Below are 18,650 nucleotides of genomic sequence, written 5' to 3' on the forward strand. Positions count from 1 at the left end.
GATGCTCGTCTGCATCTTTGCCCCAAACTGAGCTCAAACCTTCTGTGCCACAGATGCACAGGAGCAGAACACCCCTTCCCTCTCCCCCCAATATCCCTCTAAGAAGACTTGTGATTTTGATTATCTGCTCTGTATCAATTGTTATTTCTTATATGTGCTGCCTGAGCAAGCACACTCACTCTGCGGCAGCACCTCCCTATTTGTCCCCTTGCTGGGCCAGAGGACTGGCCCATAATCAGGATTTGGCATTATCCATTTAACTTCAGGGTTAACTTTGAGTTTGAAGCACAACAAAGCTGGTTCTCTTCTTACAGTGATAAATCACAGTGGCAACTTAGGGTAAACAGCTAACCTGCCACGCAGCAGATTTACTTCAGGGAATCAGATCACAACCTGTCAAGTATCTTACATCCAGAGTGAGAAGTAAAATTACTATATATTTTTGTAAGACAGTGTCATTTCATCTCATATATTATGAAGCATCCTACTTCAGTCATGGTTCTGATGTTGCTGCTCATAATTAACAGCCCTGCCTCCTTCATTGAACACAGTCATGTCAGAATAGGATAAACCAAAACTGACCCAGTGAGTCGATAACCAGTTTTGTCATACCAGTTATGCAGATGCCAATATCACATTTAGTGAAGCGAGATAAGAAAAAGGTATCCTGGTTACACAGAATTGGCTTTGTAGGACAGTCCTCTGGCCTCAGAGCACATAGTCTGCAGTTACATTGACATGAATAAGCAGTCTATGATTAAATATTTGGAGTATTTTGTTTATGTTTAACCACATAAACAGCAAATTTCATTTATGACAAACCAGAAAATGTTGTCTCTCATGTAAACACAATATACTGAATATGAAGACAACCAGGATAAGCCTTAAAATAGGGTTAATCATGTCCATGAAACTGCAGTCATAGATATCTTTGCTTTTTAGGCGGATAATAAACAACATATCAATATTTTCTGTGTACAATGTAAAATATTGCCATATTACATATTATGATTCCCTATTTGGCCAAAAAGAAAAACAACAACCTGTTATTTGATGTTTGATAAAATGACTGCCTTGTCCTCAAAGACTTTAGGATGCAGCAGGCTCCTCACTGGTTTTAACAGAAGACATCACATCACTCCAATCCTGGCTTCTCTCCATCGCCGTCCTGTTCCTGTAAGAATTGATTTTAGGGTTTTACTGATCACTTTTAAAGCTCGTCTGGGTTTGTCTCCAAGCTACAACAGAGATGTTGCCCCCATATAAGCCAGTTTATAGCCTTAGATCTTCACGTGCCTTTGCCATCAGGGCCCCTCAGCTTTGGAACAACCTGCCTGAGGAAATAAGGTTTGCAGAATTAGTGATTTTTTTTAGATCACTTCTTAAAACCCATTCCTATAGACTTGCTTTTAAGTGCTGTCATCTTTTTCTTTATTTATTTTATTTGTGTTTTATTCATGTCATTTCCTTTTATTTTGTGGTTTATTGCTTTTATTGGTTATGTTGTTTCTGGTCTTTTTATTTTTATGAATTCATTTTTACATTTTGCGTCCTGCATCTTGCATTATTTATCCTCGTTTTCACGTTTATCTTAATTTTATCTAATCTCACTTGTGTTCATTAGGAGTGTTTGTCTTTATGTTGTCGTATTGCCTTCTGAATATTCAGTTTCTGATGCTTCTCTTTTGACTTTTTTTTCCCCCCCAGATTCAGATTCAGACAACTTTATTCATCCCACCAGGGGTAATCTCTTTGAACAGCTTGCTGTGTACACATACAGCAACATGTAGACACATAAATAGATTAATATATATATATATATATATATTTTTATTTTTATATATATATATTTATACCAAGGAATTCAGTGGAATAAAGAAATATATAAATTGAATGAGGTTAAATTTGACTATCAATAAATTCATTAAAAAATATATTATTTACAGAAAATGCAATCGAGATGGAACAAAAGACTAGGAATAGTGGTACAAGCAGGTAAAATGTAACATTATTATTATAATTATTATTTATTGTCACAACAGCCCAGCTTTACTGTTGTGGAAAATTGCCAAACCTCCTGTGTGTGGTTTAGTTCTTGTCCTTATCCCTTCCAGCAGTTAGAGCTACAGCAACACGACAAGGCAGACTTGCTCATGTTAGAAGATCAAGCCTGTGATAATATAATTTGAGTGTGTGATACGACTATTAAGATGCATTGCAAATGTGCTGTCAAGGCTGCTGAATTGAATATCAAGTTGTGAAAACCTAAAACTCCACTGATGATACTAGGATGATATTTCAGTGCTTGTGTGTGTGGGTGGGTGTGGGTATGTGTGTGGGTGGGTGTGGGTGGATGGGGTAGGAGGGTCATGGTTGCATGATCCCATTTCCAATGCGATGGCATGATGCCTTCCTGTCTGTTTTCGATCCCCCACTAAGCGTCGCCTGAGGGAAACAGCCCGGCTTCCAGTTAGTGCAAAGACACAATTAACTTACATTTACATACACACTCACTGTGTGAGGAGCATGCTTAAATTCTCATATGTCCATCAATGCGTGGACATTTGTACACACACACCTTGTGTATTTAACTCTTTTCTCCCTTACTTGTTATGCACAACACTCTGATTTGATCCCCCACTTCTCCACTTTCTTTCACCCTTCACTTGCTGTCTTGGTGAATAACTGGATTATGTGCAACTAAAATAAGACATAAGAAAGGAGGGGGGGAGAGGGGAAATTGGCTGTTAGGGGTTGGAGGTGGGGGCTGGGTCTCATAAAGGGGATAAATCAATCCTCAGTCAACCCGAGCTCTGCATGTGGCCCTTCTCTCCTGTAGTTTTACTCTGGAGTATTGGCAAAGACTGGCAGGGTGAGTTTCAAAGTGGGCAATTAGTCGTGGGTATTCCTGCGTTCAGAGCTCTGTTTATGTTAATATGAGCGGAAAAGAAAGATTTCTTTCTAGACAGTGAAAATGAAAGGGCGGAGGAGAGGAGAGGAAGATAAGGAGAGAAGAGAAGGAGATCAAAGACGAGACTGATTCCCCTGGCCTGTGGTCTGTTACCGCTGATAAGATGGATCAGAAGGGATGCACGAACACACACCATCCACATGTATCCACACACACACACAGCTCCTGTCTTTCTTTATCACAGCCTGTTCTGTAATCACAGTCCAGCCATATGATATTTAGACTGTAATCCTCAATGACACCGGGCCCAATATAAGACAGGCAGAGGATTCTACACAGAGAGGGGAAGCCAGCTAAACATATCACAGTACACACACACACACACACACACACACACACACTCTCTCTCTTCAATTATTTGGTAGACTGAAACCTAGCGTGGTGCTGAAAGAAGGTCCATTGACAGAGAGAAACTGTATCAGACACCCTCCGGTGACCCCCTCCCAGCCCCCATTATTGGTTTCCGAGTGAATTGATCAAACATGAGACTCACAACAGCTGGGAGCAAAAAAGTGCTTGGTTTAATCCACAAAAGGAGACCAAGCAATGGACAGAGGGGAAAGTGACCTAGATAGAGGATATCAGTATTTTTCGTGTATTAGATGAAGCCACGTCTTTGTTTTTAGGTCTCAACTCAAAGAATTGCCAGTATTGTAAGGCATAGGTGATAAATAAATATTAAATATGGAATATCATTCATTTATTTTATGAATCATACATTTAATAAACACGTTAAGTGATTATATATTATGTTATATTGCTCACTCAGTCTTATAAAGTCTGGAATTTACTCTTTGAAGTTGAAGACTGATGTGTCAAATTAAGTTTAAACTCTGCATGCAATGCCTTAAATTCTTAATGCTTTGCAGGATGTTTTCAATTATTTGCAATCCTGACAAAGGATTGCAAATAATTGAACACCCTCCCGACTCTATCACAGCTGTTAATCATGACATCACTCGTCTTTTTTACAGCATCAAATAACTAATTAAAACTAAAATTATCAGAAAAATCAAGTTGATAATAAAATGACACAAACCATCCTTGGGAAAAATAATTTGAAAAGCATTTTGACTTTTTTGTATGGCCCACTGTAACGGGGTGTGGTAGGACGCAATTGCAGCACAACAGAGCAGGCGAGTAGTTGGTAATAACCTTTATTTAATCTTTTGGTAATGACCTTTATTTAATCTTCTGGCAGGTTGAATGGAACAAAGATGAGTATAATCAGGCTGCAGGGAAGAAGGGACAGTTATCAGTTCTGGGTGGAGCAGAGTTCATGGGTGGAACAGAGGTCGTAGAGAGACTGGGGTGAGCTCACGTTCACAGGCAATAGCAAAGAGTTCGAGTGGGGAAATTGTGAACGTGGAGCGGACTGGCAGGTGAATGTATCAGGTAAGTTGCAGAAACACTTACAACAGGGAAAAGTGGGGACTCCAGAGAGGGGCAGGCAGGGCTCATGGTCAAGGAGGAAGCAGAGCTGGCGTCAGCCAGGCAGCGGAGCAGATGAATCCAGTAGGAGCAGGCAGCAGGGTTCAACAAGAACAGGCAGGGAATCAATGTACCATCAGACCAATAAACTGCAGCGGCACTCACATGGAGGAGATGTTTCGCTCAGCGGGAGGGTCTGAAGACGGCCAGAAGAATGGCGATCTCTCTCGACGGAGCCGAAGTGGTAGAACACCGCACAGCCACAGTGAGACGAGAACCAGGAAGTGCACAGGCAAAACTCGTGGTCAGAGACAGAAGGTTGTTAGGTTTACCAGGGCAGAGAAGAGGAGAGGTGGTCAGAGGAGAGCCGAGTCGAAACCAGGAAAACAGTCCGAGAGTGAGTGGAGTGAGGCTGCTAAAATACTGGCTTGTTTGGAGATGAAGACCAGCTGGGAAAATCAAGTGGAGGTGATGAGGCTGGTGAGGGGGAGTGGCCCAGTAGAGAGAAAGGTGGGGAGTAAGTGGAAAAAAATCCCACAGCAGCAGGAGAGAGGCTGTGACAGTCCCATTCACAAATGTGGCTTTGGAGGGTGCAAATCAGTCATCAAGATGACGAAAACAACTCACTAGGCTGTAAATTTTTCTTTCTGCCAATATCTAGAAAGTTCGAGGTTTTCAAATATAAACATCAATAAACACTGAGAAAAATTAAGAAGACACCAACTGAATTAACATCCTGTTAGCCATTGTAGAAGCGATGAAAAATAAACTGGACGACCTTCATGCCGCATCAGGAACTGTAATATCCTACGATTCACTAAAACTTAGCTAAATACTGGACAGCACTGTTCAACCAGATGACTCTTTTTCTGTTTGCCAATCAGATTAAACCAGCCAGGGAGGGAGAGGAGGAGTGTGCTTACAGTGAATAAGGCGTGGTGTGATGGTGGGAATGTGAGGTGCTGTCTCATTCTGGCTGTCAATCACTGCTAATGGTAGATTACCAGAACAATCCGAAAACATGGACAGTTATAAAATATCAGTCAGATGCGAAGCAGGACTAAATCACAGTGCACAAGTAAAACGAGGTGAGACGATCACATTTCATTGGAGTTATACCTTGTATAACTCCATTTAACAGATAAATGACTGTTGACTTTTATTGGACAGGAATCTAAGTTTAGTCCGACACAACACAAATTTGCACTCTGGAGTGTTTGTCCTCTGTTGAATACAATATTTTCCATTTACCTGTATATGGAGACATTTTCTATGAGGTCTGTCGTCTCTGTGTCTGTCATGATGATGCCTTTTGGTGAGACCGTCAGCGTTACTTTCCGAAACTTCTTAGCACTGGCTCTGGCCTGTAGATATGAAATATAAAAAAAAATATTTACACGGACATTAAAATTCACAAAAGAAAATCTAGCCACACAGCGACCCTGTCACTCTGACATAAATCTGAGATGATTTCACATCTGATTAAACACCAAAAACCCTCAAAAGCCACAGTAGCTGCCGAGCAAAATTAGTCAGCCTGCATGAGTTGTCCCAGAAATGTGGGGAATTTATAAAAGGTGACAGAAGCGGGAAGGAGGACAGCTGCAACGTGTAGCCCAGAACGAGGGCTACACATTGCAACTCGAGGTCGGGCTGGCAGTCACTCACTTCCCCCTGCCGCGCTGCTCCATCTGGAGTTTCAGAAAATACGGCCATAGTGCTGAGCACGCGGTCTGCAAGAGCGCCTGTTGACAATGACAATGACCTCCTTACCATGCAATTAGCTGGCAAATGAGAGCAGTTTAGTTTCACAGCCAAATGATATCAGCTTAAGAATCAGTAGAGTGACTGTGAGGAAATACAGAGGGGAAATGATTTCGCTGCACATTTCTACATTCACCCTGCAGGAGAACTCTTATTTTTGCAGTGGGTGAAATAAAGGCCAACAACGAAAAGACACTGACGATGTAAAGGGTCTTTGCTTAAACAAGAACTAGGACATCTGAAGGACAACAGGAATGGTGTTGTGGCTTGCTGTAGGAGCCTAAATGCCCTGGAGATGGTAACAGGGAACAGCACATTCTGCACAACACTTATAATATCCCTTTCACATCCAGCCCAGCCATTTGGTAGAGCACACATTGAGTCACTCTATCTTAATGAAAATTGTGTTGAATTCAACTTAATCCGATTGAGCCATCTTTGCCATTCAGTTTGGGCATTTTATGCTAAAAAAAATCCACAAGATGACATTTTGCCTTTTGTTTATCCATTATATATACAGTGAATTTTTCAACTTTTTATTTTACTATTCTATATAACTAAATGGTTGAATTGGCCTTTTATGGTAAAAGTAGTGATGCTAAGATAACTGATTTTCCTTTTTTTTTAATGAAATAAAGGAGCCATGAATCCTCACTGTTGTTAAATTTAATGTTTGTCCATCATATGTTTGGTGAAAGAAATTATATCAGTATAATTTTTTTCACAATCTTTAAAACTTTTTTCAAAGTAAAGTAGCAAAAATACATGAAAATAATACTAGTGCCAGTAATACGACTAATTCCATGGTCACAAACTGATATATCTTTGAATGCTAACAATTTACATGCATTAGTAAATTATTGAAATTATTATAAAAGTATCTGTAATTTGAATCTTTGTTTCTGTTTTATCATTACCATGAATGGCCTTCTCAAATGTTTGGTAGAGACCATGTTTAAAAAACTATGGGGCCTATTAAAAAAACAAACAAACAAAAAAAAGATTTTTGTTATTATAGCCCCAATGAAACAACAACAAAAAAACATCTTCTATTGTTTTTTTCTTGGTGAGACCTTTAATAGATATGGGAAACAGACATTATAATAGAGAGCGAAGGAGTGCTGTGAGTGTCTCGAGCAGCTCATGTATGTAGGAGGTGCTAACAACCACATTTTCTTGTCATGTTCCTTATGTCACGCCACGAGGCAAGAACCAATCTGTCAGCTTGAGATACGCAAGTTCTCTATATGTTGGTTCCTCCGTCCTGTCTTATCACGCCTGACTGAAGCATGCAGCAAATGGGAAAAGTCACAAATGTATTCAGTAATCCCATTCAGGTTGATTGGTTTCCAAGGGAACAGACAGAGACAACTGACTTGCTTTTTCCTTTCCTGGTGTAAATCAATTGAATCTTAATCCTGCCATTAGGTTCGGTTCAGTCTCTAATTGAGAAGTGGGGGGTTTATGATTGGGCTGTCTGTGCCAGGCTTTTCTTTCTGCAGAGAAAAGCCTTCCAGTAGATTAGACATTCTTATTGTTGGCAGCGTTCGGTGAAAAGGTGTGCACGTGCCAAAGCAAGGAGGAAGAATGGGAAGAGAGTAGACAATGTGGAAGTTTGTGTTCACGAAAAAACATGCATTTAAACCATCCAAAAATGATTTGCAACAGTTTGTTTGCAGTCTTGTGAAAACTGACAGGATTCTGAATTGATGTAGAAAACCGTGCCTGGAAATCCCCCATGTGGCTCAGCGCTGTTAAAATAAACATCATATCACTGGCTGCTCCACATGTGCAACCCCTGATAATCCTGGATTAGCTGTTGTATTTCCATGCAGCCAAATTGACCTTGATATAAACATAACCCAAAAATAACTACGAGCCAAAAGGAAGCTGAAAGTGAATGACACTAATTTCTCAGTTTAAAATCAATGCCTGTAAATGTTTTAAGGGTCCAGTGTGTAGGATTTAGAGGGATATACTGGCAGAAATTGAATATAACATAATATATAACACAATATAAGTAGCTTTTCTATTGTATAATCACCTGAAAATAAGAACTGCTGTGTTTTGGTTGCTTTAGGATGAGAGAGGGTCCTCATCTACCGAGATCGCCAAGTTTCTACAGTAGGCCAGAATGGACAAACCAAACAGTGGCTCTCATTAAGGCCATTTGCATTTCCTCATAAGCTACCACAGTTCGCAGCCCCCACAGATTTTTAACGTCATCCTGCTTTATTCAATGTTTATGTTGTATGTTAATGTTTGTAATGCGGATGTTTCGCTCCTGGTCAAAACCTTCTGAACAATGAGCACTGAATAAATTTAACCAGGAGAACTTTCATCTGATTGCAATCAACAATCCTAACTGCTTTTCCCATAAATTAACCCTTTATCCCACATGTTAACTGCAAAGACCACATGAATACTGATGATTAATACGTGTCCACGGTGGTTTTCTGGCCATGAGAATACATTTACTGCACTGTGACCGACTAAAATACTAACAAAAAGAAAGTATTCTTCTCAAATTCTGTGTGGCATGGTACTCCAAGTTGTATTATAGTGTAGATAAGGTGCAACAATTTGCCTATTTAGCATACATAACAAACTTGACCGAATATTGGCCTGGTTCTTCAAAAGAATATGGAGAAAATCAACATCTGACAGTTCTTCCCCTTTTAGATGATATGCACTGCAGTTTGAGGCTGTAATTTTAAAAATCCCCATGAGAATTTCTATAAAAAGCATCGCTGTAATTGAAACCTTCACAATGTCACTTGTGAAATTTGACGTTGCTATAGAAGGTCCTGACCTTGCCAGCAGAATTATATGCAACATTGGCTGCAAATATCATAATCAGTACAGCCATATGTACAGTAGTCATTAGTTACAATGTAATATAAGTATAATATGTAGGGATGGGACAACAAAAGGCATAACGATATTTAAAAGCAATACGTTTATCTTGGTAAATCTGCATTAAAAACAGGATGTTCAAGAAAAAAAATGTCTGTCCTACCCATGATGCAGTCAAAATGTTTGTTTCTTCAAGCTGGGGTAGGCAGTTTAATTTTGGTGTAACTGGGCAAATTTCCCATGATAAACCTTAACCCTATTTGGTTCGAGTGGTCTGGGAGAACAATATATGTATATATGTTAGAGATGGAGTTCATAAACCAAACCAATAACTGGTTAGCTGAGGAGGGGTAGGAAATAGTAAGTCTATACTTCCTCCTACACCTTTTCGAACATGAAAGATGCAATTTCTTGTTGCGTATTTGAATAAATTCATTGAGTTTTTGTAAAAGTTATTAGCAGTTTTTGTTATTGCCATTTTGTTTAATTTTTATCATTTTCTGTTTGTTTTACAAGTTTGAAATATATGTCTGTCTATCTATCTATCTATCTATCTATCTGTCTATCTATCTATCTATCTATCTAATACACTTCTGCACCTTCTCTTGGCTCTGTTTTCAGGCTTTAGAAAATCTAGCAGGAGACTTTGGCCAAACACAGACCTTTTTAGAGAGAGCACCTGTCAATCATATAAATCACTGCTTGTCAAATGTGGTCAAACTGCCAAACTAGGCAGTGCTGATCAAATATGAGTCAAGACCCTGTTACTGCGTATCTGAACAGCGCTGTCTGGTTTAGACAGTTTGATCGAAATTATTCACCAGCAGTGACTGACCTGATTGACAGCTACGTTTGAGACTCCTCCGCTCAGATTGGTTGTTGTTGTGATTCTTGCAAAAGCCACTGGAGGCACTACGAGGAGAGGCGTTTTTTTTTTTTGTTTTTAATTTTTTTTTTTTTTTTACAGATTATCATGCCGTGTCATCATATCATATCATTACCCGTCAAATAAAGGCAAAAAAAGCCCTCCAAATAAATCTTTTAAAAAGTATATCATGAATCGCAGTTGTTTTGGCAAGGATAATCATGACGTGAAATTATCATATCGCCCCATACCCAACAGTATGCAAGATCTGAATGCAATGTAACTTCTATTATAAGGTTGTATGAGTCAGAAAGGGACCAGTGACTCACCGTGGCAACAATTCTGCGAATGGCAGCCGAGGCCATGTCCTCTCCTTTGGGCTGTCCCACCAGAGTCATCCCCAGGTACTTCACATTGAACACCATCCCCTCCAGCAGGGTCTCCTTGGTGTCGGTCCAGTTCTCTGGCAGCTCTGGTTGGACACAAACACAGGAAATCACCAAAATGCTCTGATACGGTCACACAAGGGTTTATAATTGCAAGAATTGTGTAGTGAAATGTGCTTCACTAAATAAGATCCAGAAAAACTTGCAGATCTATTGTTATATTTTCAAAGACTTGTGCTTGCAAAATGATAGATGACACATAATCCACTTAATCATATAACGGCGTGTATGGGATCAGATTAAAAGTTATTTTTGTAAGGAGAATCACACGTTAGGAAAAAATCAAGTCGAAAGAAACAACATTTGAAACTCCAAAAGTGTGTCAGCATTAGTTTTCAAGTCTTCATTGCATTGTTTGTGTGGCAGACTGTTTACAATACTCAGCAGAGACAGTGTGAGGGTTGGCAGAGTAACGTCACAGCTGAGCAGACAGTCGTGTGGATATGCAGTCAGACTTTGCACAAATTATGTGTGATTAGTCATTTAAAGCGAAATTCTTTTTGCTGCTATGATAAAAATGTCACTCTATCAGAGCTCTTCAATACGTTTTTATTACACTTGTGTAATAAGAAAACCAGTAAATCGTGTGTGTGTTGGAAGATAAGAAATTAGATAAATGGACAAAGTCTACTAAATGAAAACACGTTTATTTTGTAAATGAAACCATCCATAAGTGATCCTAATATTCCACCCTATGCTTATATTTTCTGAATTTGAATTCATCCCATAAGGCCTACATCTCATTTCCACAGTTTTGTTTTGTGTTTGTATTTCCGTATAGTACACCACTAGTGTTCAACACAAGGAAATGCCTCTCTTGGATAATGACACTACTGCAGATACGGCAGAAAAGTTCACTTTGACTTTTTCACTGTCATCTTGTGGAATATGGGCATGATCCAGCACACAGACAAAAACACGACAAATAATCCATGACAGCTGATAACTCAGGAGGTCAGCCTATCAGGTGTGTACCATGTGGAAACGAGGAGTTAAACTGAGACTTTCTAGCATCTCTTAGTGGGTAAGATGCTATGGTTCCAAGCAGAAAACAGGATTTTAAAAGGAAAAATGTCGCACAGGCCCCACACACCAAATATCAGCTGGTCTCAGAATGGCTGCAATGTCCTGCTGTCGCTGTGATTTCCAACAGGTAACACCAAGCTGTCCTCTAGCAGACGACTGTAGGCAGCGAGGGCAACTGTGCCCATGCAGAGAGCTTAAAATATCTCCCAACGACACCTGGACGCCCTGCGGTAGAGCATCAGGAGAGGGATAACTTACAAAACTATGGAACAGACCACATTCTGTGATAAACTTAATGGGGCGACAAGTAAAACATGATGCATTAATCTGCAGCATTTCAAAGCAGTCTTTTAACAACAAAGTCGCTGTGATAAAGCCAAGAACAAATCCAGAATCAACTGAGAAATAGATATATAGTTGAACTGAAAATACCCATGCTGTTTACTTTCTTCTTACTGAGGTATTTCTGCTCATAACACAGTTAAATAAGAGTGAGACTGACAAAGATTATGAAACAAAAGGAGCGGGTAGAGAGAGAAAAAGACACACACAATAAGTGTCTCACACTCTGCTGGGCGATACTGGCACCAAATTCTCCACATGGGCTGAGCCATCTGTCACTGGCAGGCCCCATGCAGCTGTGAAGGCGAACAGCAGAGAACACCATCCCCATACACGGCTTCCAACAACTCTGAATTATTAACTAATCTTCAATCATACTACAGAGGCTGCTTCAAACCACAGAGAGCACATTTCATGTTATTAAATGTGATTGCTTAGGTACACGCTGGGGAGCACGGTTGGTTGCTTTTGACTTATTCTGGATGAGGCGTGTGTGATGATTCAAAGTCTTGTATTTTGTCTACTGAAAGGTGTGCCTTTATACTTAAAGCCATTCACTGTTCTGAGCCAGCAGGCCCACTACCATTTAAGAGGTGTTCCTTAATGTGATATTGATCCCTGAGGGAGAAATTCATCCTTTTTCTTTCCTCTCTCCACAGGAGGTCAGAGGTCAGGTTCAGCTACTGAACACAAGGGGGGTTTTGGTCTTTTGCTCAAGAACACTAATGACATAAAGGCATAATACGATAAGGGACACTTTCTCTGGAAAGGCATGTTACCGGTAAGTTTTTCAAAAGGATTTTTATTGCCTTAAACATCACAAACCACATTCCATTTGTTTACATTGTTTTGTGGTGGCGGCAAAATTTTTCAAATCAAATCAAATCAAACATTTAATGTAGCACAAAGTGCTTCACAAGTTAAAAACATAAAACATCTAAACATATAAACCGACCTCCCCTTCCCAGGCCCCCCACCCCCGATCCCCTCCCCCCATAGCACATACAGAAAGACGACATTTAAAAGGTACAGAACAGAATGGCTGAACACAGAGGACTAAAATGAGGAAACACCATCATGGAGGGCCATTTGGACCAGGAGCTTATCAAAGCTGTTACCAAGGATGTTGAATTTGGCTATAGAGACCAAAACCATTTCATTTTATCTATTTATTTCAGATAAAAGTGCAGTTTAAAACATAAATGGCACCACTTGATGTGCCATACCAGATTATAGCTTAGAGCTAATTTGCTTCTCAGGTCAGAACAAATACACAGCACAATGACATGATAATGTAAAGTTGTACAAGAAGAGAAATAAAAGACATACACAAGACAAATAATACACAATAGCACACGATATAAGGTGACACAAAGAAGACGCACGACAGACAATACTACATAAACAGCCTCGGAGGTTGCCGCTTGATATAGCCACATGTACATGCAGTAGGTATTAACTTTTTACAGGGTAATTGTTTTAAAATGAGTAAGCTTAACACGTTAAAAAGTCAGCTGGTGATGTCATTTTTTAACCAACTCATGGAATTATTTATGTAACTAGCTGCAGCTGATGATATCTGCTAGCGAAAATCAGAAGTATCAGGTGATTATCAGCTAGAAATAAAAAGCTTGACTTTTCTTTTTTTTTACTTCTGTGTGAAATCTAAGAAACAGTTTAAAAATGACCATTTTTTTTAAGTTAATAGAAAGTTAGAATGGCGAGCTCGACAGGCATAGCAACAGTAACTAAGGCTGGTGATGGCTTAACGAGGGTTCAATTTCAAAACGTAAGAGTATGTTTCACCTTAATCAACTGAAATATTAAAAGGATACTTTTGGTCCTCCCAAGCTGTGATACAGCAGCTACTGGTCAGAAGATTTATTTTATGGGTTAGTTTTTTAAAATGTCACAGCAATACAAAACTGAAGTACTATAGTCCATGTTGTGTCTTCACCAAGCTACACACATGAATTATTAAAGGGATTCATGTTGATGCTGCAGGGTTTCCAATATATTATCCCCCTAAAAGAGGAGTGCTTAAATTTTTAATAAATTCTGTGTGAGTCTACGAAGGGACCGCGACTGATAAGAGTGACAGCCACAAGCAGAGGGAGGCTAATTGGATTTTAACATGTTGAGGAAAACACTAAGCGAGACTCAACATTTGCATTTGAACTTTAATTTTCTATATTTGCTGCATATCTATGTTAGTGTGAGCATGTGCGAGTGTGTGTTAGTCAGGGTGATCTAATTTAAAAGAGCACAAAACAAGATTACGGAGGGCAAGGCTGTGGAGATGCACTGATGATGTTTGCATCTTTATTAAACTGATGCCTGGCAACACTTTCACACCCAGGCTGTTGCAGCAAGTGCACTGATTTCATTATGTCTGCACAAAAAGCCTCACATTTGGGACAAAAGGAACAAATGCATTACAATGAAGGCACAGAGCGATTTGCACTGGGCCTCGAGTGTATTCACATGAAAGTTATACTACCATTGCCCTGAGATGTTGAGCACTGAAAAATATTCGACACTCTGTTGAATGAACAACTGACAAGTGTAGCCATTTCACAGTAGCTGATCCGGCTGCCGTAGTATAATAGGTACCATGTGCTCTGCACGCCTTCAGCTACATGCAGTGATCACCAGCTGTCTCCTTCAGCTCCACGCTCCGTAATTTAATTTGCACTGAGAAGTCAGAATTGTACCCGAGTGAATTCTGCTCTGGCTTAACACCTACACTAACGGTTAATTAATAACACAAACAGGAGCGCACACATGCACACAGCCACAATATAGCAAGAAAGGGTATATGCATTGGCATGCAAGGGGCACATGATTTCCTCAAGATACTATCATTGGAGTTAATTGCGAAAACTGTGTGTGCTCCAGGGTTAAAAAAACAAAATCCTTCCCTGTTTTTAATCTCTCAAGAGGTCAGTAAGTAGTAGAGTTGGGTCAATTTGCTATTTGCCATTTTGGTCCGCTATACTGGTTTGATTTTATGCATACCCCATCTGCAAACTTTGAAGCTTTTATGTGTCCTAAGAAAGGTAGATGCAAACAAGTGGCTAAATAAGACCACAGAACGTCAAAATGCCAAACACGACTTTACAGCCTCGAAGTGGTGGCGACGTGACCATAGTGTTTCTTGTTTTAGACTAGCATTAGTTTTTTACCTCTAGTGATTGCATTAAGGCTTCAAAAATCCTGAAAGAGGTGTTCATTTGTGAAGATTATCTTGCTAAACAAAACTTGTAAGAATCATAAACATGTGTTTGCCACATAGCCTATTTTCTGCAATGATCCAAAATCCAATGGAATAATCCCATAGGCTTTTTGATGAGGGAACCAGGGTGACGTAAGCTTCTGGGTTGGCCTACAGAGAAATGTAATCCCTGGGGCACTCCATACCACAACATTTTAGATTTGAAGCCGACAAAATCTTTTAAGTGTTTACGTCTCTGGCCTGATCTCAAGAGCACAGCTGATAGCTACATGGTTTGTTTACATTAAGTGACAGAGGTGCATGTTTAATGAGTCAGTGTGGACACAGTGACACAGGTGTTACACGATGCTGCGTAATAGTTGGGCCTTTGTTTTCTGCTGGGACATGGTGTCATGAGGAGCAGCTACTGAGTCAAGTGGTAAAATTCAGTAAACTGGTCTGGTCTACTGTTTGGCTTAATACCAAACCAGTTTGAAAACCGGCCCAACCCCAGTAAGTAGGCCATTTTTTTCTGAGGAGGTTTTGCACAGCATCTTGGTTTAATTCTGGGATAAAAACGACATCAATATAGCAGAGAGGAAAGACTCAGCTCGCATTTTAGACCCAAGTGACACCCCCATCCTCCACATCCTTATAATATAATCTCTTTTCCTTACTGTTTTACTCATCCGATGGAACTTTGAATCTAGGACACCACCTTGACAGGGAAAATAGGCCGCACATTCAGGGAAGATGGTGGGCTGGGATGGTGTGTGTGTGGGTGGGGGGGTGTAACTGGTTTCCTGATTCTGCCTTGAGGGGGAACCAAGTAAAGCAAAGTCCTTCCTTTTATGCTCTCGCTCTTCTCGCTGTTTTCTTAATTCTATCCTTCCTCTCACCTCTCTCACCCACTGCATCACCACCTCCTCTGGCGCTGATTGATCCCACACATTAGAATAAAAATTCCTCACATTTATCTAAGAGACTAGCTTATTAGAGGGGTGTGGGGATATTAATTAATATTTCAGATCTTCAGTCAGAGCTACAGCACAAGCTCCTCCTCAAATGTTGACAACAACAATAACAAGGAGTCATGGGATCAATCAGACTATGTTGCTAAGCAACCACAGATTCAATCACTAACAGCCCAGCAGCAGCATAGAGGCGGTACCTGCAAATTATATCACTGAGCGCCTTGGCTAGGCATCAAGGGAAGTGAACAAACAGCATAAAGTGTTAAGATAATGGTGGGACTACCCTGCGCTCTGAACTGGAGCGTTACAACAAACTGGGATTGGATATAACAAATCCAAACACAAAACATCATGTGATTATGTTTCAAAGTACAACCACCTCAACTTTGACTCCCCTCATTTCTCACTGACATACACCCAACTAAGGCTGAACAATAAAGGGAAATAATGTAATTGCAACGCTGTTAGACCAGTTATGCAACTGTGATTCAGTATGCATCTTTTTAAGTTCATTATCTCCTGAATTATTTACTGTACACAAGCAATGTATCAATCTAACATGTGACCTGCCCCTGAACGAGAATTGCAACATCCAATACTGCACCCATCCCGCCACCTGGACATATGACCAATTTGTGCCGCGACCTGACCTGACCTGACCTGGACCAACCTAACCCAACCAAACGACGCGAAATCTGCAGCACTGTTCAAATGATGTGGTTGGACAGCATGTTTAAAGTGATCACTTTTGGTTATTTTCACACAGTAATACTGGAATTACCAAAGCTTGCCAGATGCATTTCACAAGTTGTTTTCTTTATCTTCTCTCATTTGCTCACTCTCGTTGAGCACGGGGAGCACACGAAGCCCACAGGGCCAAGTGTTTCCAACCATCTGGTTCGTGCAGCATTACAAAAACAAACCTTTCTTTTTTATTTGGCAGCTTTCATTTTAAAATGTAAAAATTGGGTTCTATTACATTGCAATCATTACATTACATTGCGATCATTTAGTGAAATACAAATGTTACAGAGCAACTTCTGTCTAAAGATAGCGTTGCAAAAGATTATGAAGCCAGTTAACTTCAGACAAAAACTGCACTACCTACACATCATACAACAGTAAAAAATGCAGATTACAATTTCTAATAGCCAAAAGTGGCATCTTCCTTTTGCTTCTTTGGTCCAACCAATATTCCAAAATTCAAAGATTTCCCTTTTACAATCAAAAAAATTGAAAAAAAGATGAAAATGACACTATCAGTCTGTCATCAAAACAGTAGCCAATAACTTTTGTAAGTCAACTAAATTAATTAATCTACTGATCATTTAAGCTCTAGCAGGCTATATGTTTATGAATGGTATTACACTTAGTGCGCAATTAACAGATGGGGTGGATTTCTTGTTAACTCCCTTTGCTTCAACCTCTTCTTTGTATAACATCTCAGACACATTGGATCATTGCATTTATAATGAGAAATTTTACTGCTTTACTCCACAGTTTATTCCTCTACATCACTAGTATCGGGGGAGAGGCACAAACCAAAATCCTCTGAAAATATGACTTTGGGTCCCTGTTCTTTACAGCCACCTTTTTATTTCCCTCTACACCACCGTTTAATTACAACATTCTTGTGTGCATCTAAAAGAGTTTTTAACAGAGATTTCTTTGAACTCCCATTTCATTGTGATGCTTTTCATTTTCTGCTGACAAAAACTGTCAGACGAAGACAAATGTAAGCAAAACCATTAAAAGGGATGATTCAAATCCTTGAAGACTATAAAGATATTTTATTTGGTTTGTGTCTGAGGAAATATACTCTCGCACAGCGGAGTCATCAAGCTTCTGCTGTCAAGCTTTTATTTCATTTCCACTGACAGGAAAAATCACTGGGGTAAAATAATTCAAGTTCATGAATCAACTATTTGCCCCCGAGGTCCTTGACATAATCAGTGCTGGTGTTGATCTTTGAACATAATCCCCTTTTCACCAAAACCTCTCGTTAATTGCTTTCACTTCAAGTACCGTATCTGCTGTTAATCATAACGATGATGTGAGTTATCTAGTGTACGCATGGCTGAGCAAATAGAGCTGCTGCAAAGTGGGAGCTGTTCAGGGTGAACTGGGAATATGACGGAGGAAATGTGAATTTGTAGAGTAACTGGCATCACGTAGCTTTGTAATCTTATTGAAGATACTGATAAATAAATACATATTTTAACAATGATATCACACGTGATCTAGCATAAAGAGCCAAAGCTGTTAAACCAAATTATAAAGCAAAAAAGATACATTATCTCAATCATTTTGATTTTTTAGAGAAATTGGGAAATGGACTGATTTGCTTTCTGTGAAAAAGCTAGATGAGAAGATCGATACCTCTTTCATGTCTGTGCAAAAAATATATAGGTCTACAGCTATCTTAGCTAAGCACAACGATCAAAACAGACATAAACAGCTAGCCTGATCTCTCAAGAAAACAAAGTCTACCAGCACCTCTAAATCTCACCAAATGACATTTTAAATATTGTTTGTTTAATCTGTACAAAGTATAAGGGGTCTGGACAGAGGCTGTATCCTCCTTTCTTCTCTTTGCTAGTCTAAGCTAATAGGCTGTTAGCTGTAGCATACATCAGGATTTTTGGTGGGTTCCTGTTTATTTCCATTAAAACTGCTCAGTGGTGCATGGACACCAAACAGCTCTATTTCCGCTGTATGAAATTGCTGCTTAATTGCATTAATTACATAATTAATTGCATTA

The 18,650-nt window shown here is 39.6% G+C and overlaps 1 protein-coding gene across 1 annotated transcript in view; it reads right to left on the bottom strand.

Moving 5' to 3' along the window:
• The window catches only part of si:dkey-71h2.2 (low density lipoprotein receptor adapter protein 1), a 56,556-nt gene that overhangs the window by 18,213 nt on the left and 19,693 nt on the right, over positions 1-18,650 (bottom strand). Inside the window, 2 exon segments of the mRNA XM_042503872.1 lie at positions 5,654-5,766; positions 10,217-10,359. Of these exon segments, the coding sequence (XP_042359806.1) occupies positions 5,654-5,766; positions 10,217-10,359 (256 nt within the window).

This window comes from Plectropomus leopardus, chromosome 16 (assembly GCF_008729295.1).
Source record: "Plectropomus leopardus isolate mb chromosome 16, YSFRI_Pleo_2.0, whole genome shotgun sequence".
In the NCBI taxonomy this organism is placed as follows: Eukaryota; Metazoa; Chordata; class Actinopteri; order Perciformes; family Serranidae; genus Plectropomus; species Plectropomus leopardus.